Consider the following 26545-nt stretch of genomic DNA (forward strand, 5'->3'; position numbering starts at 1 on the left):
CTGGAGGGCATTGTCATCTCTCCATAGCCTCTGTCTACAGAGAACAACTACATGGAAAAATTCTTTCTGTGAGCAAATGCTTGCAGTGCCATCGGCGCTGCCCTAGGCTGAAATTTGACTCTAAAACCAGCATTGGAAAATTCAACGTTTGTAAGTAGTCCCTCACTATTCTAGATCAAATATGCTCATCTTGCAGTTAAAAGGTTTTACCTTGGTGTTAGCCGAGCTTGCCCTGCTTTACTTCTGCCTGGCATACGTTTAGCAGCAGGCTTATTTCGTTTGATCCTGCAATCGTTTGCTGTGGAGTGCAGTTAAGATCAGAAATTATGTCATGGCTTGAGGTATCCTTCCTCTTCTCTCCATCCTTTTCTTACACATCAGTGCAATTAAAGTGTTGGTTAAAACCCGCTTGTTCCGCCAGAGCCGTGTTGGTGCTGGCAGGAGTTAGAAACTTGCGTCCATTGGGAGAAGGGGCCAGCGGTGGCTCCAGTTAACCGGCAGAGAGGAACCGTGCTTTAAAATCTTTCTTTTTTCTTTTCAAGGATTCGGGAAGGGTTCACGGAGGTTTGACTCGCGTTGCCAAATACTGGCCGTAACTGCATTCGGACACGCAGGTGGCTTTCGGTGGTTAAATAAGCAAACCAGCCGTAAATCGCCCTCGCCAGCCGGCCGTGAGGAGCCCCGGGGAAGCGGCCCGGAGGCCGCCGGCCCGCGTCCTTCAGGGGGGCCCGCCGCCCCGGCTGCGGGGCCGTTCCCTTAGCCGCCCGCCAGGCCCGGGGAGGGGCGCAGGTCACGGCACCGGCTGGCGGCTCGTCGGACCGGGCCCGTTTTTAACCGGCAGGTAGTCCGGCCTGCGGACGAGCGAGTTGCGCCGTCCTCCTCGCTGCCGCTTTCTCCTCGCTTCCCGACAGCGCGGCGGCCGCCCGAGCCCCGGCGTGCCGGGAGGGTCCCTCTCCCTCGGGCGAGGCCCTACGGGGCGCCGGGAAGCGCAGCCGGCGCGGCGCTGCCGGGCCCTGCCCGTCCCTGCCGGGGCTGCGTTCGCCCCGAGCGGCCGCGGCCCCGGCCCCGGCCCCGGCCCCGGCCTCGGCGCCAGCGGGCGCGGAGCCGCGCTGCGCCGTGAGACGGGCGGCTGCCCTCGCTCGATGCGCTCGGAGCTCGGCCCGAGCGAGCGCTCGGGAGCGGCTGGAGGTGCCTGTCGGGCACCCGGCGAGGCAGTGGCGAGGAGGCGCGGCGCGGCCATGTACGGCCTGGCCAGGGCCCTGCGGCGGGCGGCGGCCGCCGGGCGGGCCGGGCGGCCTCCGGCGCGCCGGCGAGGGGGCGGCGGTGCCGGGGCGCGGCCCTGGGGCTGGGGGCTGGCGCTGGGGCTGGCGCTGGGGGTGAAGGCGCCGACGGCGGCGGGCTGCGAGGCTGACGGCGGGCAGGAGGCGGAGGGGAAGGAGAATCCGCTGCCGCCCCCTCGGGGCTTCGGCGCGGCCGTCGAGAGGAGCAGGGACCTGCTGCGGAGGATTAAGGTGCTGAGCGAGCGGGGCTGGAGGGGAGCCGGGGGCTGTCCCCCCGCGTCTGGTGCTGTGCGAGCCGGCCCTCACCTCCGTGAGGGGGGAGGTGGGCTTGCGTCTCGTTCCCGTGGGCTTCGCGATCGCTGGCGAGAGATTTCGGTCAAGTGTTGGGGGGGGACCGTGCTGTGAGGAGCCGGCCTGCGCCCGGAGGAGGAGGAAGAAGAAGATGGCGAACCCCGCCGAGCTGCCGGGTGCTCGTGGGGTTCCCGCTCAGCCACCGCAAACGGGAGGCTTAGGCTGGGCAGAGCTTGGTGTGGGGAGCCGGTGGAAGTACGGTACGGTACGGTACGGGGTGTCTGAGAACCCGTTTGGGTTTGGGAGAAGGTGGTTTTTTTAACTGTAAAGATCCTTCTTAATGTCTCCTGTCCATTTTTTTTTTTTTTGACAGGATGAAGCAGGAATCCCAGGTATACTAGTTGGAGTTTCTGTAGATGGAAAGGAAGTCTGGTCAGAAGGTTAGTATGTGGGAGGAGTAGTTGTGCGTGCTGTTGGGAAGCGATGAGAACCTTTTAAAGATGAACAATTCTGACATGCTGATCAGGCTGGGATTTCATCCACTTGATGTTCCATCCCTGGACAGACAGTGGCCAGAAACAGGTGCCTAGGGAGTATGAAGTGATGCTTTCCTTGGTAAAGTTCAATAATTTCCAGGAATCGATAAGTTATTAACTTCCTGAATGTGCTAGTATATCTCAACAGTTATGTTTAAGAACCTTTCTTCCATTAATTTGTCAGATCAGTCTTTGAATATACTTATACTCTAGGCATACAGCTCTACAGTGGTCTGGTAGAATTGCATATAGGAGATAAAGAACTGTTCTCCTCACAGGAACTTACTTGATAGTCAAAGTAGTAATGGCTCAGATTTGGTGATCCATCTCCCATTTGTGGGCTGAGGTGTAGATTTTTACGGGGAATGTACTGAGATTTAACAGGTGTCATCCTTCCAGAAATGGCAACTGCTTTTTCTGGTTACACAGTTTAGTTTTAATTGGAGTCTGTTAGTACTGCTCGTATCTTGTAGACATTTGATGTTTATTTAAAAAAACCACCAAACTGTGTGTCTCTTTTCAGGAACATTTTCATAATGTGTTTTGGGTTTTTTGGACAACTGAAATGGTAGTAGTAAATGGCAACACATTTCACTAATGTGTTACAGAATTTGAAAAAAAAATCTTTATAAGGTTGTTACTAACTGTCTTCTAACAGTCTGTTGTTGCATTAACTTTTATACATGTATAAGCTGATTATAGGTTTTCGTTTGTCTTTCATCATGATAGAAGTGAGTCAGAGAGCCTCTGGTACCTTTTGTAATGTGGCCTAATAAGAAAATTGTGCTAGAAACTTAATCACAAACTTTCTCAAATCAGATAGCTTTTTCTGGTCTCAAATTACCTAGCAATGAAAGCAGAAGTTTTTATATGACTTCTGCAGAATCCCTTCCTTGATGTGCAGGAAAGTGCCTGAGGGAACTAGTGCCAGGCTTATGGTTTGTCACCAAGACTGCCAGATCCAGTAGCAAGACAACTACATGCGGGAGCATAAGCCATGGCAGAGCTTTCTGTACCCTGCTGCATATGGATATAGAGAACAACACTGGCTTGAGTAAGGCAGCTGGGAGGTGGGTAACATCACTGTGGCAGACTTCTGGCTCATTTTGTTGCCCCCCTCCCTTCCTTATTGGGAGAAAAAATAGGAACAGATGTAAGATGCGTGTATTCTGTGACAACGGTACTAAACCTGCTTTCTTGCTAGACTGATGGGAGCGATTTGAGATTTGGAAGGTGGTATTTTCACTGAAGGGTACAGCATCTGTGTTGACAAGCACCGTGCAAGCACTTGAGTAGCAACTTTACGTAAAAGAAAGGTCCTTGGGCAACTGACGTCATCTGTTTTATTTCTTATATTTTGGCAAGTTTTTTTTTTTCCCCCCAAGTAGTTCATTATTTAGACTACAGTTTTATATAGACAGATGTGCATTGCTTGCAGGCCTTGCTTGTACTGAAAACTGCAAATATGTCATTACTGCATTTCATTGCATTTTGTGCTGCAACATCACTTGCACAGTTTCTTCAAACCTAGCTCAAACTGAAGACTAGTATGAAGGCTTGATAATGCCTTATTTATTCCAGTTCTTGCTACCAGACTTGTGGGTTGGTTACATAGGAAAACACTGGTATGGAGGCTATTAGGCTGTCTTTTAACTGAAGTCATGCTGAGTGATGTTGAAACGTAGTGTGTAATACCACTGTTTTCTGAAGCTTTATAGCTTAGGTAATTGCTATGAGTTTGTGAGTGATTTCCTTTCTCAATTTATATATTGATAAAATAAGACCCTTTACTGTTTCAACCATTAATTTGGAACAATAAAAGGAGTATTTATGACTGTTGGTCAGTTATTTTACAGTCTAGATTTTGGTCTCTTTATATTTGACCTCAGGAGTGTAAATTTTGGTTTAATCTTCAGTCTCATTTATCATTAGATTTGTTTTGTAGTCTTAATCCCAATTAACTTGGGATGCTATTGGCTAATACAATGGGCTCTGATTAAGTGTTCCTACTACATTAAAATGTTATGAACTTAATTGAAGCAGGAGCAGGGATAGTCCAGTGCTTCATGTCCCTGTTTAGCTAGAGGAAAAACATTTTATGGAGCCAGAAAATCTAATTCATTGCAAATAATTAATTCAGCATGTTTCTGTGCAAAGTATTTACCACAGTGCTTTTATTTTTCTTAAAGGTTTGGGTTATGCTGATGTAGAGAATCGTGTAGTATGTAAGCCAGAGACGATCATGCGAATTGCTAGTATTAGCAAGTGTCTTACAATGATGGCTGTTGCTAAATTGTGGGAAGAGGGGAAACTGGATTTAGATGCTCCAGTGCAGAAATATGTCCCTGAATTTCCAGAAAAAGTCTACGAGGGTGAAAAGGTATGTGACTGTTTATTGGTGACACTTTTGGGGGGTTTTTGTTCCTGTCATTGCTGTGTCTGTATCTGGACCTATTCCTGTAAAACACCAAAAATTATTTAGACAAGTACTGGTGTTTGCTGCTTGAAAAAGCAATGCTGGAAATTTGGATCTTCAGTTTTATATCAAGTGTGTAGTGTGCACATATACATATATATATATTTTAACTGGGTTTAATACATGATATTTAAAAGGTCTTATATCTTTGTTCCTTGTCATGTTGAATTTTAATTTTCTGGTGATTTAGTGTGTGTCATATCTTTAATGAAGAGAGCTCACATTTAAATATTGCCCTTTCTATCTAGGTTGCTATTACTACAAGACTGTTAGTTTCACACTTGAGTGGGATTCGTCACTATGAAAAAGATATTACAAAAGTAAAGGAAGAAAAGGAAAAGGCAAACAGAGCATTTAAACTAACAAAACCCTATCAGGATAAAGAACAAAAAGAAAAAGAAGGCAAAGGAATTGAAAAGACTGATTCTGTCAAACCAAGGAAAGAACATGAAGGTGAGGTAAAAAGCCGAAATTCAAAACCTGGCAGGAGAGACAAGGAATTTGAGCAAGAAGAGTATTATTTGAAGGAAAAATTTGAAAGCGTGATTGAATCACTGAAGATATTTAAAAATGATCCTTTATTCTTTAAACCAGGTGAGTTTCTATTCATTTAGACCAAAATGTGCTGCTCTTGTGAAACTTTGTTTCAAATTGTTTTATATGTGGTGAAGATAGTCGAGTCCAGTAAAGTGTGTTTATGTGGGGTTTTTGTTTTGTTCTGCTTCCCCCCCGATCCCCTTTTTTTTCCTTCTTGTGCCCCATTAAAAGCTCAACGGAGAAGTATTTAGGCTGTTCTGCACAAACCATCTGGTCGTGTAATTGTTTTAAAACTGACATAACTTTTGAAGACTGAACTGATACGGATTTTATTAGTTCAATTTTAGATAACAGTCTTGTATAGATATCTTTACCACTCTACTGACTTAAAGAATTATTCTTATATAGATACCTTCTAGTGGTGTATCTGCACCATAATCCAGCAGGTTCAAAATGTGGTGTAGCCAAGACTTAAAAGGTAATACAAAGAGTCCCAGATAATGCAGGGGAGAAGAGAAAGTGGGACCTTTCAGGAGAAAGATAAGACTTTTCTCCTAGGACCTCCAAGTAATGCAGTAAGGGCTATGAAATGTACCAGTTGTTGAATTTATAAATGCTAAAGCAGATTATAATTTTGGTAGCAAACTTGTATCTACAAAGTATTTTGTAAGCAGATACCAACTTGCTGTATTCATGCTCTGGGCCTTCTAGATATGAACCAAAAGCAAAAAATTTTAGTAAGGCACTAAACCAGAGCTAAAAAAATTCTACAGAAAGACCATAGAATCACAGAACTGTTGAGGTTATTTATTGTTGGAATTATTTAACTTAATTCTAGAGAGGACTTTGAGGAACTTCAGGTGTAAGTTCTAAATGAGTTAGGTTAGCAGGCAAATGATAAGTGTTGCTGAGAAACAGTAAATAATGTGCATTAAGGGGAGAGGGGTGTGGGAAGGGGGAGAAGTTAACCACTTACTATCTTGGAGAGTTCTAGGAACACTTCAAGTAGAGATCCGTCTCGACTGTAGGCAGTTTGGCAGTCGCTTGCTATGTAGATGTTTCATGAAAGGCATTAGCGCAAGAACGAGATTTAAAAAAATGAAAAATTGTTTTGTAAAAAAATTATAGTGTCTTAAATAATATGCATGTTAGTGTCCATATAATCTTTCAGGATGTTCTATAACTGGAAAACTAGAACTAGAAACACTGTAATAAAAGTGATGAAGACCTTTGAAAACCTTGAGCGAGTACTACTCTTGTCTATCTCTAGGGTATAGACACACAAACAAACAAGTCACAGTAGATGAGCGTCTTTTAAGAAGTAATTTTGTGGTTTGCTTCAGTTTTCCAAATCCAGATATCCTTGTTAGAACCAGTATGGTAAATCAGTGGAAAGGATGTTAAATGTTATTCTTCACATCTTGCCACGAAACCTGGCTGTACATGCAGATACCTGAAAATTTTTTAGTGCTGTTCGCAGAGCAGCCTGCACTTAGCAAGCATCTGTGTCTGCTGCAGTACAGAAATTCCTAGGGGTCAGTATCATAAGCTTGTGATTCACATCATATTAAAATGGGGGTGGAAGGGGAGTCTTCTAATTGATTATTTATTGCTATATATAGTTTTATTTGCACATGTGATTACTTAAATTTTATCCTTGAGGTTCCATTTAAGCATCATGTGGCTAACTTCTCCCCCCCCACCCCCTTTTCTCATTGTGTTTCTTCAAGGTAGTCAGTTCTTGTATTCAACGTATGGCTTTACGCTCTTAAGCGCTGTTGTGGAGAGAGTTTCAGGACAAAAATTTACGGACTACATGCTAAAAATGTTTCGTGATTTGGATATGCTGTCAACTGTACTAGATGACAATGAAGCAATGATATATAACAGAGCAAGGTAAACAAGGATGAAACTTTTTTTTTTCCTCCACAACAATTGTTGCTCTTTCTGTCTTTATTAAGACAACTGAATTAAGAATGTGTGTGGTTTTGTTTTTTTTTCCCAGGCTTTTAAATGAAGTGGCTTATGTTATTTCAAAGTTAGTAATGTAACTGATTTTATGTCAGCATTATGGTATTTGTTCTGTAATTAGCATGTAAAATTACAGAATAGGAAATAAGTATTTCGTGTTATAAGTATATATGGGGGGGAGTGGCAGGGGTGACCTTGAAATTTGCATTTATTTTGGGTGCACATAAGCAGATAAGTGTAAACAGAGTAAAATAAAGGAGTAACTAGGAGATTATGCTAGAATATATAGTTAACCTTGGTTTGCTTAATATACTGACTTTTTAAAAAGTTCCGTAGAATTGTAATAGTCTCACAGTAACACAAGGTTTTCATAAATTAAATAGTAGTATCGATTTTAACCAGAATTAAAATTCTGTTTAACGCAGAACATGCTTTACCAATTGATTTATTTTTATTAACTTTAAAAAAACAACAACAAAAAAAACCCCAAAACACAGACACACACACACACAAAAAAAAAAACCCAGAGAAATTTATGTAACTGGGTGTAATCCATTCCAATATAGTGGATAAAGGTAGAGTTTCTTGTCTTTCTCTCCCATCTTATTTTATGGACCTACCTGTCTGGGCTCTGAAATTGATTTATTGACTTGCCTGTTAAATTTTGGTGCAGGAGAAGAATTGTAACTGAATCACAAAAGCAGGTTATGGAAAAAGTCTCATGAGAATGAGACTCAAACTTCTTAAAAGTTTGGCTTCTAAAATGCTCTCAAAGAATGAAAATGGTGATGAACATGTGGAATCCAAGGTTTATAGTACTTATATATAAGTGTATATTTAGAGTGCTGTGTACAAACACAGCAGTTTGTAACATTTTAGGGATAGCTTTACTGCTATATTCTAAGATGCTTTGTGCTGGTATTTATTTTGCTTGCAAATTTTCAGTCTCATGTGGCAGTAGATCTGGATGCTAGTGATGTTCACATAAATTATCAAGTTTGTACAGTCAGGTTCTTTTAAACGTATGTGTGTATATTAACCCTTCTATAAACTGAAATATGGTAGGGATGAAGGAATTGGGACAGATGCTGTTTTGGGGGTCTTTTTATGGGTTACTTATTGTTAAGCAAAACTGAGATGCTAATGTGATGGTTTTGCTTCCACAAATAGCTTGCTTGGTGCCTCAAACTAGAACATATTGACGTGTTGTGGTTTGTTTAATGGTTTGGTTATACTACATTTCACTGACATGAAAACGTTTAAAAATTCATGTTCTAGATCTTTTAGAGGTGTAAGTCAGGCATTTCAGCATCTTTGTAACAGGTTTTATTGTGATCAAAAAAAAAATGACTATAGGGACACCAAGATAATCGAGTCACTGGTAGAGCTGATGGTAGTCTTGGACCATTTGTTTCTCTTCCTTTGCTTCAACCTCTGATTTTCAGTATTATGGCTTTCAGAAGTTCCCTAAAAGTTTTCCAATACAAATGCAGACTAGATAGGGAATGTATCTCTGTACTGTTCGGTAGTACATGGACCTCTTGTGTTCTAAAGGCCAAAGGCTGAAATTCATCAGATTATATAGTTATTCAACATTCCTTCTCATATGTTGTATGAAGTGAATCCAGTCATGATTGGACTGTTTCTTTCAAAAGCTTAATTCAGTTTGCACTCCTGTTGTGTTGTTCCCGATAGTTCATTCTGCAATTCTGGTTGGTAGTTTCTAATTTGTATTTTAGTGACAGGTTTTGCAAGACTCCACGCTTCTCACTTTTAGTAGTTCCGAAATATTCAGTTGTAGTACATGGCAACTGTAATGGGGCAGTGGGGGGGAAATCAATCATAAATGGAAACTACTGTCTCACAGGAGTCACCTAAGACTTCAGTGAAATTTCAGCTCGGTGTCTGATAATCATGGGGTAGTTGTAGGATTCCTAAGAAAAATCTTTTGCTGGCTGATCTATAGATTTTTGTCACATCTCTTATTTGCATATTGCCTTTACTCTTAGTATATCCTAAGAGTAAGTAGAAGGGTTAGGACTTTCATTGAAACTAAGCTTCTAACTGAAGAAGTCACCTTAATTTTTGTTTTCCTGTCTGAGTTTATTGATTTTTCTGCAAGAAATATATTTAAGAAAAATATAGCTTAAAAAAATTCTAAAGTTTCATGAGAACAAGCTAATATGTGCTCAGTTTGCTCTTTTATGTTAGGACAGCTTAAAATAGTTGTGCACAGTATCTGAGAATGACAAGTTGAATTTTCTTGAATTCTAGGTGTTATGTTTACAACAAAAAGGGACGGCTGGTAAATGCACCGTATGTGGACAACTCTTACAAGTGGGCTGGTGGTGGCTTTCTGTCATCAGTAGGTGACCTTCTGAAATTTGGAAATGCCTTGTTGTACAGTTATCAAGCCGGACAGTTTAAAAACACCAATGGCAAACTTCTTCCTGGGTACCTCAAACCAGACACAGTCGCAATGATGTGGACCCCAGTGCCAAAAACGGAAGTATCGTGGGACAGGGATGGTAAATATGCAATGGCTTGGGCTGTCGTAGAGAAAAAACAACAGTATGGCTGTTGCAGACAGCAGAGACACTATGCATCTCATACGGGTGGTGCAGTGGGGGCAAGTAGTGTCCTTCTAATTCTTCCTGAAGAGCTGGACTCTGAAGCTATAGATACTGGGCTAGTGGCACCACCTAGAGGAGTAGTTGTTAGTATTATCTGTAATATGCAATCGGTTTCACTCAACAGCACTGCCTTAAAGATTGCAAGGGAATTTGATAAAGAAAAATGGGCGCAATATATAGATTAAAAAAAGAGATATGTGTAACTGAACTCACTGTACTGAAACATGAAAAACAAATGGAGAAGGGTGTAAGTGGACTCCAAGATCACTAAAAATACATGAAGAAAAAGCATCAAAATTTCACTTAATTAACTTCTGCTAGTGGTGCTAAACTTATGTGTAACTGGAATTAATCTCTCAGGGAAGTTCGTAACTTACAGAAAAGAGAATGTAACAGTCAAATTTGACTTCCTGTAGTACCTGTGTAAATTATCATTACAGTAGCAGGTTTTGTTCTCATCCAGTCAAGCACTTGACCAAGATTAAAAAAACTAGCATTGGTTTCTTGCACTGAGAAGTACAACAACAAAATATCTACCTTAAATGTTAAACTTTTGAAAAATTTCAAATCTTGATTTGAGCACACAAAGACGTAATTCATTATTCTCACAGTTCCAGTCTGCCAAAACTGTTCAGTATTATTTTTTAAAGAAAAATGGCTTTACTGTCGATTTTTGTATTTTCACATAGTGCTTATTTGCTTAAAAAGCAAAAATCCCAACAAAACCCAAATCTTGAAGCTACCTCCAGAATGCAGATTTATACCAGAAGTACGTTTTTGTCAGAGCTGTGGATTGTTAAGAATTAGAAAAGAATGAAGCTAGACTAATGTAAGTAAGAATCTTTTTGTTGTTTAGATGTCCTCTCTTCCATTTTTATTGGACACAGAGAATGTGTGAAACTAGTTTACTGTGAAATAAGGGTACTGTTTCCACAGTTGAATATGCCTGAATAGCGCACCATGGTGAGCTGTCAAACTGTCTCATTGTTTTTGAATGATACACATTAATTCTGGTAGCCAGAAATGGCACTGTATTCTGTAATGTAGATACTCGTTTAGATATAGGAATTAGGAACTCAAGTAACTCGGTAAAATTTAAAGCCCATTCTTGAAGCCAGTAGTAGAAGTCTTACAGACTTTGAGAGGTTTTTTTTTTTTTAAAACCATCCTTTTTTCCATTTGGAGACCTGCCTCAAGGAGTTACTTTTGCACAAGGTTGAACAAGAAATTGTGATAGAGTTCCAAAGAAGCATTTTCTAAACTTCAGTTTTACTATAGCAATACAGTAACATCTGAATATGTTAATTTTATATATTCCGTAATGGCATGGAAGATCTCCATGATCTCCCAAGATTTACCCCCACCCCGCTTCCCCTGCAGTTACATCAGACAGTATTTCCAGGCTGAGACAAAACAAAATATCCTTCAGGAAAGGTTTGAATACTTACATCCCTGCACTGTTTAGCAGCTCTGCTTCTCTGAATTTAAGGAGCAAGATGTCTTAGATAATAGCTAGCAGAAGATAGCCTTACCTGCCTCTTTCCCTAGTTAGTGCTTTTAGTATTAAAACTTAATAGTTATTACCTGTCCTGTGATGAAACATGCTGTCATCTCTGTTCCCAGTATGCCTATGATAACATTTATTATCTAAGACTGACAAACCAGGAAATTTACTATTTTGAGGTGTCGATGTTTTACCTGCATTTTTTAATTGAAGCTAGTAGGGCTGGTTTAGTGCTCTTCATAATTATAACCATTCTTGTGCCTTGAAACAGTAAAAGCTTACACCTAAACTATTTGCTTGGGTTTTCTGGTCTACTCACCAAAATTTCACTTTTTTATTCATTAATAATGGGTTGTCTTTATCTCAAGAATATCCAATCAGTAGAGACAACAGAGAGAACCTTTCTGAACAAACTTTCATTTGGTCAGGCAATAAATTATCTTCTCTTCCACTGAAGTCTTTGATATTGTTTGACAGTTCCAATACAGAAGTACTGGAGGTGAGCGTCTTCTACAATAGCAACATTTTTTTTTTTTTCCAGTCTTGAGCACCTACTAGCTGGGTAAACATGCAGCAGAAGTTATGGCACAGGGAACAAGAGTAAGTAGTTCCAAGTTGTTTTCATGTTGGAGAATACATTAATAGAAATAGACCAAATACAATGTTTTAAATATAGAAAATCTCAGAAGTAACACTGTTATTTTAGGATTTATAACACATTTTTCTTTTATGATGCATCTGTTTTGCAAACGGTATTTTTTATTCTTGAAGACCATTTTGCCTACTTGAGACAAAATGAGTTTCACTCACTGACCATTGTGTTTGGATTTAGACAAAGATTCAGAATGTAGAAGGCATAGGTTTACCATTATGCCTGTCTGCATATGACCAAACACTAATAAATGTAAATATTTGAATTATGTATGAAAGCAAATAATGGTAAGAAGTGTCTAAGGCATTTCTAACCCCAAGGTATTAATGACAGTCTCTCACTCCCCCCATAGAATATGTTCAGCCACCAACTTTTTTATATATATGCATACCATGTTCTTCATACTGTATCTCCTGTAACTTAAGGCTTTTAAAAAAACCTCTGTTGTCACATGTACAGTATTAGAGATGCTATGATGTCTAAATTTTATCTTCCAGTACCTGGAACAAAATGGGTCACTGACTTTCTCTGATTTGGTATTTACTTAATCATGAGTTCTTATCTTTTAGGGTGGAAGAAGAGAAGGCAGAGATATGGGAGACTAGGAATCAATCTGCCCTTAGCACATGTATTCAGGTCACAAGTGAATTAATACTGCTACTTTGACCTTTGTTCTGAAACCAGTTATTTGATGGACTGGCATTAAGTGTGGGAAACTGTATGGTCAATTAAGAGCAGCTTTCATGATAAACTTGCTCTTAAATTAACCTTTATTGTGAAAACACAGTATGGGACTGACATAACACTGTACTCTTCTTAAAAGGCAAGTATACTAAATTGGTGCATCTATTTCTGTATCAAACAGCTACTTTTTGCATCTGGTAATTTTAAGTGTTCACTGTTTGAATTAACTGAAATAAAACTTATCTTACAAATGCAACAAATTGTAATATCAGGTTTGGGGTTTTGTTTGTTTGTTTGTTTTGTTGGTTTTTTTTTTTATTGACTAGAAACGGACAAGTTTTAAAAGTCATAAAAAGAATACAGGCTAAACAGACATTCCCAACAATAATTAGCTCACCAAGACAACCAGTACTTTGAAAGAGATGTTGATACATAACTTGATATATTATTTATTAAAATAAGATACATGTAAGACTTTGTTTGAATGTTTTCTCATGGTTTAAAAAAAAAAAATCCACTTTATAACAGCCATTTAGAAAGGGATGGCTTTTTAAAACTAACTGAAAACCTGTTTCCTCATTGCAAAAAGGTAATTGTTTCACTTCAGTATTTGATACTGACAATATGCATGCTTTTGCTGTACTAGTTTTTTTAATGACTGGATACCATTCACAGTTGTTCGTGTAGTTTGCTGACTTACTGTTGCTTATATACCACATGCCTTCTCTATACTGAATGTTTTCAGTGTTTTGCAGAAGACTCCTTTTTTTGGTTTTTTTGGTATAGAAATCTTAGTACAGAATACCAAATGCAGTTTCGAGACCAGATTACAGCAAGGGAAAAACCATGCATTCCAGAAAAACAGCTGAACATAAGTAAGTGAGTAACTTTTATATTTTTATTTATCACCACATTACTCAACACCATAAAGGGACTAAAGCAATCGATGTTGAAAGCAAATGAGCCATTTTTAATCTATCTAGCCTTTGCAACCCTTACAGTTAGGGTAACCGCAGTAATAAAGTATACAAAATGCATTCTTACAGCAGTTTCTGTCACCATATGCCTTACAGTGCTGTAGTTGATGATTAATGAGGGGAAAGATACAGCAAGTCCAAGGTTTTTATTATTAAATGACACCACCCAATTAACAATACACTGCTTAAAAGTAAAATTATAAAAATAGAGCTCAGTTGTCTGCAAACTTGCAGGAAAAACTTGCACTTCAGATCATCTATTGAAAAAGAGATTCCAGCTCATTAGTCACCAGTAGCATGTAATTTTTACAAAATCAATCATAATTACATTGTTGTATTAACAGGCATTTTTAAACTGGTAAGGCTTTCAGGAACACAGATCCAAAACCACATGCTGAAGTGTTCAGTGTTGCTTTCTTCTAAATGAACAGCCTGTAAAGAAATCACATGATATGGACAGTCCTCAAACTGTTAAGACTGCCTTGGAAAACTGCCCACCCAACTTAAGTAGGAAAACTCATGCAATAAATTTAAATTTCATGTACCACAGGGTGAAGACTTAGCGCTTTGAGTCTTCTCTAACTCAAGCAGAAAACACGGCTGTCATGTAATTCATCTTAAAATACGGCTAAGTTGTACTATTTCTTTTCTTCCAGATGCCTTTTAAAATTTCAGTCTACTGTTCCATCCCTTAGTGATACAAACCCCAAACTGAAAAAGCTGCTAGGAGTGTTGATCCCTTTTCAACTGCTGAACAGCCTTACTTCAGGTATTCTGTCCTCATATAAACTACATCCGGATAGCAGCACATGGTATAAGCACTGCTATATGTAATTTGCATAAATATTTACCTTTTATCCTTTAAACAAAACATGAATAAAATCTGGACTTATTCTTTAATTTTTTTTTTAAACCCTCAAGTGTTTCCAGTGTTTTTCATATACCCCCGAGACTGGATTGCATTTCAAGATACTGGTGCTATACCAGTTAGCTGTAGATAATTATCAGTGGTTATTTGTTCCCATATAATTTATACAAAACAAATTTTGATTAAGTAACATGAGCCAGGGAACTGCCTTACAGTACTACTGTTTAAAAACAAACAGGCAAGCCACCACTGACTGGCAGTGGCACAGAATTGCTTTAGCCTGGCAAAAGTACCCTACTCCTTTAATGGTGCTTTTTAATGCTCTAAACTTAGCTCAGAACTAAATAAGCAGTATTTATTACAGATAGGCTAAAGGAGATGACCAATCAAAGCACCTAAAATCCAAGTGTGTTTGATCACAATGTAGCTGCTTAACTGCCTGGCATATCTGTATAGCCATTTAAAAGCAAGAATCTGAAGAAAAATTTGCAATTCGGGGCCCATTAACATTTTTACTAGCCAACGCTAAGCAATTTGCAAAATAAGCATTCCAATATAAGTTTTCGAAATAAAAGCTAAAATTTTTGCAGGCTCTAAATACATAAATGCATTTATGTAAGTGGAATATTTAGGCTGCTAAACGTTGCCCCTTACCTTCAGTGAGCCTGGCTTTCCCCCCAGTAGGCTGACACAGGACAGTTGAGCAACCTACACACAGAACTACTGTCTGAGCGTGGCTGAATACGGTGGTGATCTTGTAGCATCCTGGAAAACAGCATTATTAAACTTTCCATTGAGTATTTCTAGCATGACTTTTTATTGTATGTGTAATTGAGTCAGATGCTCTACACTTGTCCAAAAATAGATCTATATTTCATTACACAGCATACCAAGTAAAACAAAACATGGTTACTGTGGTCTGAAGTACTTGCTTTTACTAACATGCATATGAAAGCAAGTTAGTTAACTGAAACTGTTATGACTCCCCGTATGAAAATCAACACAGCCTGATGGCTGACAGGCCCTGATTTGCCTGTAGTATGTCTCCTGCAAAAAAGTCAAGGAGTTCTAGACTAGCCACCTCTGCTGAATAGAAGAGCCCATCTAGCTAGGGAAATATTTAACTTGTAATAGTAGAACATTGCTGTTGACAAAGTCTGGCAGCTGTGAATATAAACACTGCTGTTCAAATCTGTGTTTGCTTTCTGTTTAATAATTGGTACACATAAGGCATGTGCTTGGCTGCATTCTACAAAGCTAGCAGCATATTTAAACGAGAAGACTTGCACAGAATAACTTCACTAATTCCAGATGCAAGCAGAGGCATCAGCCACACTTTGTCTACAACTTCGAAATTCTATGATTAAGAAAGAACGAAATCACTTTTACGCATGGGTTAGACAAAGGGATTTTCACTGCTTTCATTTTTTCCTCTGTAGAGTGTTTTTAATTAGCCAAGAGGAATTTTTGGAGAGAGAAAACTTGTAACGGATTTAATCTAGATGTGGATATAGAAAATAGACAAATAGATAAAAGTAAGCATAGATTCCATTTTCAGCATGTGTGGACCAGAAAGATAAGACAGAATATATGTTAGTGAGGAAGGTTCTCAGAAAGCTGTCTGACAAGAGAACTGGTTGGTAGAGAGAACTCCTATTAGACAGAATAACAGATTTCTGCTTTGTTTAAATCACAAATAGTAACTACACAAATCTTTGTTTGCAAAAAACTGCCAGCAGCTAAAATTTAACCATAGCAAATGTTGGTTTTGCCCCATGAATGTGAATTTCCATGTTGATGAGTTTTTAACTGTGGATTTTGCAGGGGAACAAACCCAATCTGTTTCAGTAACTAGGTAGCAACATCCAACACCACTGAATGATGCATAAGCCCTCTGATATTTTCAGTGCCTCATGCTTAGGACTTTGTCACTATTGAAGCTCTCCTGCTTTGGTCTATATATCCCTCAAACTCAATAACCAATTAATCCAACAATAATGAAGATAACCAATGACCTATGGGCTTATGTTGACACTAACTTTATCTTTGTATATGCATGCATGTACACTGGTTTGAAGAAAGTTTAAAAAAAAAAAAAGTGGCTTAGCCTTCAACCATGTATTTTTTAAAAGTAACTACACTACTTTCAAACAGTTTTAATTAATTTACTTCACTTTTAGATGGAAAACAATATCTCAGAGCTTCTTAGGAATCTAAGCTACTAAGAAAGAATAAGATAAGAAAACCTGAATACACCAACAATTCCCTGCTTCTAGTCAGGATGATCATTATTGTAAGTAAGTCTATTTGTTTTCTTACTGCTATAATCTTCTTATACTGCAGTCGTTTCTAGGAGGTAAGTTACCACACTTGACAGTTTCTGTGCCTCGATATGGACGTACTTGTGCTGATCAAAGAAGCTGTTCACTGGTAGAGCATACTCCTGTAATTGTGCTAGAAAATCCCATGGTTTAGTTTATAAAAGAGAAGTTTAGTTATACAGATGTTTCTGAGCCAAAGTAATGAAGATCTGTGAAAAGCAGACACAGGCAACACCTTAAATACAACCCCTGTATATGTGAGCTGGATGGCAGCTTACTTCTTAACAGCAACGTATGAAAAAGGCAGTTGTGTATGTTTTACTTTCTATGTAAAGTCCCAGTATGCCTGCATATATCCTTGTGACGTTTTTCTCGTTCCTCTTCTAGAATCAATCAACTTACAAAAGGAGAAAAACAATGTTGTCTTCTATTTTAAACTTGTGCCATGGATGCTTTAAAGCATCCATTTCATCTCGCTTCTTATACGTGTGTATCTGGGGGTTTTGTTTTTTCCCTACTTGCCAGGATTTCATAAAGGAAAAAAAAACAACGAAAAAATCTCATGCCAGACGTCCAGAAAAGAAAATAGAAAGCTGACTGTTTAAATTAACTTTTGAAAAAGGTTGAAAACACTTTTATTGTTAAAAAAACCCCAAAGCAATATACAGACTTTTTTTTTCTACAGAACAGATAATCTAAATGTGGTTTAAAAAAAAGATTTGAAAAAAAAAATCAGACCTTTTATGAAGACGAACCGCATCCGAGATTAGTTTCGTTCCTTCTACAAGACACACACATTTTAAATACTTACCTGGACACTTTACATCCATGAAGTAGGAGTTTGGGCTCTGCACAAGACGTTTCTTTTTGTGCTTTCTCTTCTCATCCTCCAAGGAAGGATGCACTAGATCTTTAGCCAGCTGGGTAGGGCAAGAGGGAAAACGCACTGCATGTTAAACACCCCTCGGGCTACCGGGACAGACCGGACGCCGCCTTCAGTCTGGTCCCGAGCAGGCCCGCAGCCTCCGCGCCGCTCCGCTCCGCGCCGCTCCCCCCGCCGCCGCCCCCGCAGGCCGCGGTACCGGGGTGGCTCCTCTCACGCGGTACACACGCCCGCGCTCCGTCCCGAGGAGGCCCGCGGGCAGGTGTCACCCGGGAGCGGCCCCACGGGGACAGACCCTCGGCCGCCGGCCCGGTCTCTGCCCCGCGGAAAGGCGCGGCCGGCGCTGGTAAACAACTCACGGGCATGTCTGCCTCCGCGCGGCACCCTGCGGCTGCGGCCGCTGCTGCGGCTGCGCCTGCGCCTGCTGCTGCCACCGCCGGCCCGGCCCGGCCCGCCCCTTCCCCGCGCGCTTCCGGCGGGTGCGAGGGCAGCGGCGCGGAGCCGGAGCTGCTCTGGGCTGCCCGGCGGACTCGGGTCTATGGTGCGGGGCGGGCCGGACGGGACGGGAGGGGAGGGCGGCGGTGGTGGTGGTGGTTTTCGAGGAGGGTTTTTGTACGAGCTGGCAGCGAGGCGGCGGCGGCTGCTGGTGCTGCTGCTGCTGCTGCTGGTGCTTTCTCGGGCGCGACGGCACGGCACGGGAGGAAGCAGCGTGAGAGCTTTCGTGGTGTCCGCGGCAGGGCTTCGGGGCAGGGCAGCAGCGCGAGGCGCGCGGTCGCTGGCGTTCCACACTGATGAAGCCCCGAGAAAGAGAGAGTCTCCACAGGACTGCGGTCCTCCGTGCAAAAAACCTCCTCGTGTTTCCCTCTGACAGATTAAGAGACGGCACGGGGGTTTTCAGGTCGTAAATGGAATCCAGAAGTCCCGTCTACTTTTACGTTAGATGCTGACTAAATCGGCGCTCCTGCGTCGTTTCACGCTAAACGACACATTGCGTGAAATTGTACCTGTGTGCGTGTTCTTTTGCAGTTTCCCAACCCAGTCAAAATGGGAAAAATGCAGAAGAATTTCTCTTAGTCATCATTTATGCGTTTAAACCAATTCAGAGAACCTATAAGAGATAAAAATATTGCAGATAGCGGGATTGAAAAAAAAAACATTTTTCATGAACCTTTTTAGCAAGAGGTTGAGTGTTTTTTTCCGTAAGTCAATAAAAATAATCACAAATATAATCTCTAAAAACTCGGATTTAATTTAATCAAACCCAGAACATTTAAAAGTGTAATTCACTGGAAGTCCAGTAAGTGGCACAAATAGACCTTATGAAAATTGCTTAGTGTGAAAAGTCTTCCAAAATGTACAATGGGCAGCGTGTTGAGCCACATCCTTTTTGAAAAGAGAACTGAGGCATTTAGCAGAAATTATTTTAAAAGTTTGCCACGAGCACAAGCGAAGACCTAAGTTTTATAGAGGCATATCTATCTTTGACAACAATATTCTCAAAGCTGGGATGGCCTCTCCAGTGCTGACTCTGTACACAACTTTCAAAATATTTTCTTCCCACTCCAGAGCCCTACATTATTCTGCAAGAATAGACCCATGTACTGTAGCGCTCCAAGCCATTATATTGGTTTTCCTCTTCTCAGCATCACAACTATTGTCTTGTAACATCGTAACGGTACGTTAGCCGTTTTTCCTTATGCGCTGGAGTGGTGATGACACACAAATAGAGGTATTTTGGAAGTATGTGTTGTTATATCAGGAGGAATTTGATATGAAAGGCTCTGACTGATACTTTTCCTCTGTATGCTGTCCTGTGAAGCTGGGAACATAAACCAGTTATCAGTGCAGTCAGTTCTTGAGTCTTAGCTGTTCCTACTACCTTTCAGTCTTTTTCAAATGTATGTTATTTACCTGCAAGCAGACGGGAAAGGGGAGAATCTGTTAAGCCTGTTGATTCAGAATCTGAAGGAGAATTGCTTTTTTCTCTGTTTAAAGAAAATACCTTCACAATATGTAAAGCACCACCGACAAAAAACCAGAACTTCTAAAGTGCTGTCCTCCGTCACCTCTTCCTCCTATCTTTCCCTTCTTAAATGTCTTTCCTGCAAGGAGCCTCTGGTGCTTGAGGAAGACGCCAGAGTTTACATTAAAAATTGGTTTCTGTGGAAGGAGGGGCACACAGGATGATCTGAAAACAGGATGTATTTTGGACACATTCCTCTGTTTGGTTCTCTATTTTGGTTTTACTTGGAGATTCATTTCCTTCTCATAACTGCTTGTAGTTCAGTGACCTGCTGAATGAGTCAATTCTAATGCATTACCTTCAATCTTATGATTGAAGCTTTTTTTGAAGTATACTCTTTAGGAAACAGAAACACAGCACTGATTTTACGTTGTGAGTAAATGAGGAGAGAAATGCAGTCTGTACCACAGTGGCGTGGCTTACAGAGACAGAGAGAGATTCAGGTCTAAGAGAATTACTTCCCCTTTCTAGCCTTCTCCCAGCAAACAAAGACTTTGATCTCATTTAAAAGAAAAGAACAAGAAACATTATCTGTGTGCTAAAACGACAACAGAAAATTTCCAAAAGCTGATCTGAAGATGTTTAAAAACAACATAATGATTTTTTTTCTTTCTGCATTGCGAGTGGCAGTCTCTTGCTGTTTAAAAGCTGAATCTATGTCTCTGATGACATGCATTGCGGTGGTCTCCTGCCGGGCTGGTACAGCAAGGAGGAAAGCAGAGCTACTCTGTTCTGCTCCGTTTGTGGCCTTCTGCAGCTGAGTTTGGGTGGGTCCTTAGGATATGCTATCTGATGTTGTGAGAATACAGGCTTTTGGGGGGGGGGTACTACAAAACCTTGTTTAAACTGACTGTGGTCACTGAGGAAGTGAGTATTGACTGATTTAAAAAAAACAAATTCACCCTAATGATGCTTATAGTGGTTTGTCTAGAATACTAAGATGTGGATGGGTATCTCTGTAGTACAATCATTAAGACCATTTATATTTCCACACACTAACCAGCTCTAAGCTGCACTCAAAATAAGTAGGTTCACTTCAAGTGGTATGTTTGATCTGGAACGCAGTCCGCCTGTGGTTTTGACCGTACTGCAGAATTAAGTATTACAATTTTAATTGATTATAAACTAATGGTATAAACCATGGCATGTAGTCATATGGTTTAAATACGCTTATGCTGAGATAGTTCAGATTAGCACTGGAACTTGAAGAAGGTCCACTTTAGCACTACTGTAATAGCAAACCTTGAAATTAATGGAACTTACAGATAAGTCTTACAGGGCTTTTCCCTTCTGGAATTGAACTGTACATACTTTAAGTAATTTTTTTCCAATAATGGCTTGATTTAAACTCTTCTATATAAAGTTCTGCAGCATAGACATATGGAAAATTCATACATTTAGATCACTAGAGTAAAGGAGAGTACTGTTCTTTGTAAAGACCAAAAAAAATTAAACCTATGCATTGATCTTCTTAAAACTAGGACTTAAAAGCAGGACATACTGACGTATCAAACGCAGTAAGACAAAGTGTAGAATGAGCATAGAAGTATCTACCTGCAGTGAAAGACTTATTTACTGGAACTGGGGAGTAAGTGACTTTTTTTAAAGGAGTGTCACATGATGGTCATCAAACAGTAATAAATTGCAGAGGCATCTTGCCAAAACCAGAGTGGTTAAAGATACGCATCAAAAATATTATTATATTAGCTAGCAGAGTCCAAAAGCTAAGGGGCAAAGCTCATCTTAATGATTTCCAGTTAGGTGGCATTCGGGGCAAGTCTGCCTCATAAGATTATCTTTTGTAGGACTTGGACCTGTGGATTCCAGTTAGTGCCAAAATAACAGGATCCTGGTTCTACCAACATGTTTTAAACTCTACTGGTTTTTTGAAATGTTGTACTTAAACAATTAAGATGTAGAATTTCCTACAATTTTTTATGCATTGAACAGAAGAGCTTAATTAAAGACAGATTTTTACACAGTTCTCTTTTTGCTTAACCAGTCTCACCCTTGAACTGAAGGGAAAAAAGGATTTTTGAAAGCTAGAAGTAATGATGATGTCTATCATTTGAGAAAGTAAAAATGAGAATGGGAATGAAGTAGCAATGTAATCTGTTTTTTTCTTAAAAATGTAGGTGTTGGTAAACGAGTCACAAGTATTTTCTGGGTTTTTTTAATGTGTATGTAAAGATTGTTGAATTTATTGCATATGAATAGAGGGAGTAATTGTGTTTTGCTATGCATATTAGTGCCTTTCTTAAACCGAGTGCTTTAACAGATGTGCTTTACATACACCTCAGTGACTAATGGAATTCTGCCGTATCTTGGTTGGGACTCAACAGCTGTTTATTGGATGAGCTTCAACAGTGGTATTCAGACAAAACTGTTAGGGCAGTCATTTAGTGGTTGTAAAAGGTTTTAAGATTCTGCTTTTTTGAAATGTACAAATCAGCATCATGCTGTTATGGTGCGATCTGCTTTTATATAGTGACAAAAGGTAAGCCATAGTATCAAACATTTTCTATTTCCTATATGTTCAGTGTTCCCCTCAGTGGTTCTCCCATGTCAGAAAAAAATGAAATGTTTAATTGTAGTTGATCTATTTGACTGTAATGCAATATAAACCAAATGTTGCCTTTTCCAATTTAGTGCAATAACAAGGACTGGGCTTCAAAGTATTTTCATGGAACAGGTATCGTAGCAGCTTGGTTATTGAGCCTTAACAGCTTTAATAGTGCTCCTTAAAGTTTTACTAACATATTGCAAGGTATGCAATTTTACAATTACAGTTTTTCTATATTCTAGAAAATTAAAAAATGTAACTCTTAATTTTTATATCTTGTTTTTAAAGTTCATGGTTAAGTAAACATCTGTCCCATGAATCTGGCAAACTGGCACTTTTCCAAATCAGAACAGAATGCAATATTGCAAAGCACTAGTGTAATTAAAGAGAGAAGTAATTTGCATTATTTTTCTATAAAACTACTCTTGAGTAACAGATGGCGATCGCAAACATATTGCTCCAGAGACATATGGAAGCCTATTTGTTCCATAAAACTGAAGAGTGAATATTAACCCCAAAATTACTCTCTTCAATGCTGAAATACGATTGTGTAGTAATCTTGTGTAGTATGGCCATAATTACAGTACATAGCAACTCATGTCTCTGAAAATACAGATACAGGGAAATGTTTCAGAGATTAGTTTTTCATTTGCAGTTTCCTATAATCTGATTATTCATGCTAGTCTGAAATAATTAACCAATTTGGCTTGACTGCTTCAGTGCCAGGTTGCCATTATCATTTATAAACTTAAATCTTGTAATAAGTATCGTAACAACCCATCTTAACATCTAAACCGCTCAACTGCTAATTATACAGTACAAAAATGAACCAAGCAGCCATGTTTCCAAATTCCACCCTGAACTGGGCAGAGGTCTCCAAGTGTGTTAAAAAAAAAAAAAAAAGAACCGGCAATTCCCCCCACCCTTGTTTTGCTGCCTTGACTCTGCTCTATCAGATGATATCCTGGTCTCCCAGAGGTCTCAATGAAACAAACAATGACATTTTTTACTTGAATCACAACACAGCATCTATGATATAAAATCAGAGTTTAATACAATTCGCTGGAAGTTAGATTAGCATTCATGACAGGCTCTTACTGAATTCACCTTGTACAGAGATTTACAGCAGATCTGTCATTGGATTTTTGATGGTTTGTTGTCATGAACATATATTGGCCAGGAACACCACCAAACTGAGACCCTTAACAAGGAAGATTTGGAATAACTAGGAGCAGAATAGCTTTTGCTTTTGCAAGGTTTATAATGGCTGAAGGTAATTGTTTGGAGTGATTCCTCAGAGCAGTTTGCACAAATACAGCAGTAGCCAGGCATTAGGCCAGTTTAGCCCTATTTCACCCCGTCCAATTGCAGGTTAATGTCATGGAGTGATTTTTTGTGTGCTTGGAATACGGAGGCTCACCATGTATGACAGAGCTTTAATATTCAAAACTAAATTTGTTTGATTCTGTATAGAACTCGGCATATATATTTGCCAAATTAACACCCCAAAAAAGTGAGAATGGATCTTTTATTGTTGTAGGCTGCGTTATAACTAGTAGATCTGCCTGCAGATGGGAGACACTTACGAGCAGGTAGCTCTGGACTGCCGTTAGGCGGTTGAATCACATTTGCACCCCTCAATCCCATTTAGAGAGTGCTTGAAACGCAGCTAAGGAGAAATCACAGGGGCCGTCAGGGCCTCCTAACGCTGCACCTCACTCCTGCCTTACTCCAGGCAGCTGTTGAGCACGATGCCCCGCTGGGTGACTAGCAGGAGCAGTGCCCTGGCCAGCGGGTGCCAAAGGGCCATTCCTGCACGGAGGTGAGGGGAAGCCTGGAGGGACCTGAAAAGAAAGCTGGTGGCTCAGGATGACAATCCCTTAATGGATGATTTGGGGAAAACGGCTCTTTTTCCTTTGTTTTCCTAAGAGGGAAGTGAGAACTGTTGTAGTGATGTATAGTGTTAGATTTCTGTTTATAGCTTGTCTAAAGGCTACAGTTTTTAAATTAAATTAAAGCAATAGCTCTTCGCTGTCATTTTAAAGTGTTTCAGTAATGCTATTTATTTTTATAGTGCCTTGTGGCATCCTGTGGGGAACCCAGCATAATGAATCCATAATGAGGCAGCCTCACACCAAGAGATAATTATCAGTGGAAAAAGATAGGGAAAAGTGTTTATCGAAGTACTCTAGAATAGCCACACGTTGTTCTAGAATACCTACGTTTTTAGTGCTGCTTGAGACTGTGTGAAAATAGTTATTCTGTTGTGCGAACAACAGTTTCTTCCTTACCTGACGCTCCCAAAGCCACACGTAAACATTTGAGGCCACACACACACATTTCACCTGTGCTTATTGGTGACGTGCAGCATTATGCCATTATTTATTGTGTCACTTGACCAGATAAAATACATGACTCCCTTTACAAATCTAGCTAGTTTCCAAGAATCTAGGCCAGTCCCTTGTAGAATGTGGCCATCCAATTGCTCAGCGATAGCAGTTCTCCAAGTGTCATTAAATTCTGGATGCCTGTGTTTCTAGGTAGAGAACTCGTGCACCCACTGCCATTTGAGCACCAAGAACACAAAGTCTCGGACCTCACGGTTTGAGCGCCGACTTCCTTGGCGTCACTACGCGTAGGTTTTTGAAACTCAACCTCAAGAATTACGCCCACGTTTCACGTGGAAATGCGCGGAGAAGCGTCTGGCGGAGTGCCTGCAGGGCCCTCCAGCCGGGCTGGGAAAGGGAAGGCGGACGCGGGGCTGGCCGCTCTCGCCCGTGCGGGCCGGCGGGGCCGGAGCGGCGGCGGCGGCTGCCAGAGCCTTCCCGTTAAAGGCTCCGAGCTGGAAGAGACCGCGGCCCTGCCGCCGGCGGGAGCGGAGCGAACAACCGCGCGGGGCCGCTGTGGGACTACATCTCCCGTCGGTCCCGGGGCGCTTCCGTCGCGCCGTGAGGCAGGCGGTGCCGCGTCCCGTCAGTGGGCGCCGGGCTGGGGCGGTGCTTTGCTCCCTCCCGCCCTCCCCCTTTTGCTGCTGCTGCTGCTGCTGCGGCGGCGGCGAGCCGGAGGCCGAGGGAAGATGGCGAAGACCTACGACTATCTGTTCAAGCTGCTGCTGATCGGGGACTCGGGCGTGGGCAAGACCTGCCTGCTCTTCCGCTTCAGCGAGGACGCCTTCAACACCACCTTCATCTCCACTATCGGTGAGGGGACGCGGCCGCGGCCGGCCGCCGCCCTCCCGGGGGGGGGGGGCGAGAGGTGTCCTGGCCGGGGCCCTCCCGCCGGGAGCGGAGCCGCCGGGAGGGAGGGAGGGAGGGACGCCGCCCGTCTCGCCGCCCGGGGCTGGGGCCGCGCTGGGCGGCCCGTGCGTGGCCGCTGCGCGGGAGTGGGCGGGAGCCCCGCGGCCGTTACGGGCCCCGTGCGGGAGGAGGCGCCGGGGCGCCGCCGCCGCCGTGCCCCGGCCGCCGCGGGGGGGAGCGGGAGCGGGAGCCCAGCCCGCCCGCGCTGGGGAGCGCCGTTCCCGCGGAGGCGGGGGGAGGGGGGGAGTCGTCGGGGGCCCCGGGGCGGAGGGCGGCTGGGTGCCGCGGCTCCTGCCAGGGACCCGCAGGGTGCGAGGCGGTCCTCCAGCGGCCCCGGCGCCTCCCTGTGCCCCGGCGGCAGCAACAGTTGGCTCGGCCTCGGCCCTTGGGCCGCTCGCCTGTTGTTTCTGCTGGTCGCGGAAAGGATGTTTCCGTGGGGCTGCCCGAGGAAAGGCGGGCGCGGGGCTGCGTCAGTACCGAGTCCTAGGCAAAATCCAGAACGCTGGCGCTGGCTGAGTTACAGGATGATCTTTCTGTCGTTTTTTTATTGCTCTTCCGTTGTGCTTCGGTTCATGTTTAGATGTAAATTTTCAGGAAGTGGAAGGGGGCTTGGGCTGCTGAAGCTAACCGTGGTTCTTGCTAGGCTGCGTAGTGACAGTGACCAAACCGCTCTCGGCAGATAGTTTTAATTCTGTTCTCAACTCCTCGAAACGCGTGTGCGTATTCGTGTACGTGTAGCTCACGCTTTTGAGATTTGGAGTAGTTCTGTTCAAGCTCCTTCGTTGACTGGAGTTAGAAGCCCCTTAGTGACTAGATAGAGGAACCTGCTTGACAAGAGTTGAGTTTGGTTATAAATTTGGGGGTGAAAAGGGGTTTCTAAAGCTCAAGGAATGCCTTTTAATGATAATGAGATGTGATATATCAAAACAGACTGCTGTGACTTACGTTTCCGTAAGATTTGTCGATCTTAAAATAACTTTCTGCTGAACTAAACGTAAGCAAAATTTTCATGTTCTTCACTGAGGTATTGCTGAACTGAAATCTCAGTCT

The 26545-nt window shown here is 41.7% G+C and overlaps 3 protein-coding genes across 9 annotated transcripts in view; 2 read left to right on the top strand and 1 right to left on the bottom strand.

Annotated features, from left to right (window-relative positions):
- Positions 1 to 1113: 1113 nt before the first annotated feature.
- On the top strand, positions 1114 to 12830 carry LACTB (lactamase beta). 2 transcript variants are annotated; one of them, XR_008238219.1, is made up of 7 exons: positions 1114 to 1511; positions 1945 to 2011; positions 4297 to 4487; positions 4832 to 5177; positions 6851 to 7016; positions 9366 to 11828; positions 12450 to 12830. XR_008238219.1 is itself a non-coding variant. In XM_052807597.1 (6 exons), exons 1-6 carry the CDS (start codon positions 1143 to 1145, stop codon positions 9907 to 9909), a joined length of 1683 nt encoding a protein of 560 aa, XP_052663557.1. In that variant the 5' UTR covers positions 1114 to 1142; the 3' UTR covers positions 9910 to 12830. The 2 variants fall into 2 exon arrangements, 1 of the variants encoding a protein (XP_052663557.1); XM_052807597.1 differs by having other exon boundaries at positions 9366 to 12830.
- Positions 12831 to 13448: 618 nt separating this feature from the next.
- RPS27L (ribosomal protein S27 like) lies at positions 13449 to 18032 on the bottom strand. The gene is made up of 4 exons (XM_052807599.1): positions 17973 to 18032; positions 17542 to 17650; positions 15064 to 15174; positions 13449 to 13973 (listed from the first exon to the last, which is right to left on the bottom strand). Exons 1-4 carry the CDS (start codon positions 17976 to 17978, stop codon positions 13945 to 13947), a joined length of 255 nt encoding a protein of 84 aa, XP_052663559.1. The 5' UTR covers positions 17979 to 18032; the 3' UTR covers positions 13449 to 13944.
- Positions 18033 to 25190: 7158 nt separating this feature from the next.
- Positions 25191 to 26545, top strand: part of RAB8B (RAB8B, member RAS oncogene family) — a 32397-nt gene continuing 31042 nt past the window's right edge. For all 6 annotated transcript variants that reach the window (XR_008238186.1, XM_052807410.1, XM_052807406.1 and 3 more), the window contains exon 1: positions 25191 to 25399. Coding sequence is in view for 5 of the 6 variants with exons in the window: in XM_052807410.1 (XP_052663370.1) it covers positions 25276 to 25399 (124 nt within the window). In the remaining variant the exon portion in view is untranslated. The remainder of the gene's footprint in view (positions 25400 to 26545) is intronic.

Source organism: Harpia harpyja, chromosome 14, assembly GCF_026419915.1.
Source record: "Harpia harpyja isolate bHarHar1 chromosome 14, bHarHar1 primary haplotype, whole genome shotgun sequence".
Lineage (NCBI taxonomy): Eukaryota > Metazoa > Chordata > Aves > Accipitriformes > Accipitridae > Harpia > Harpia harpyja.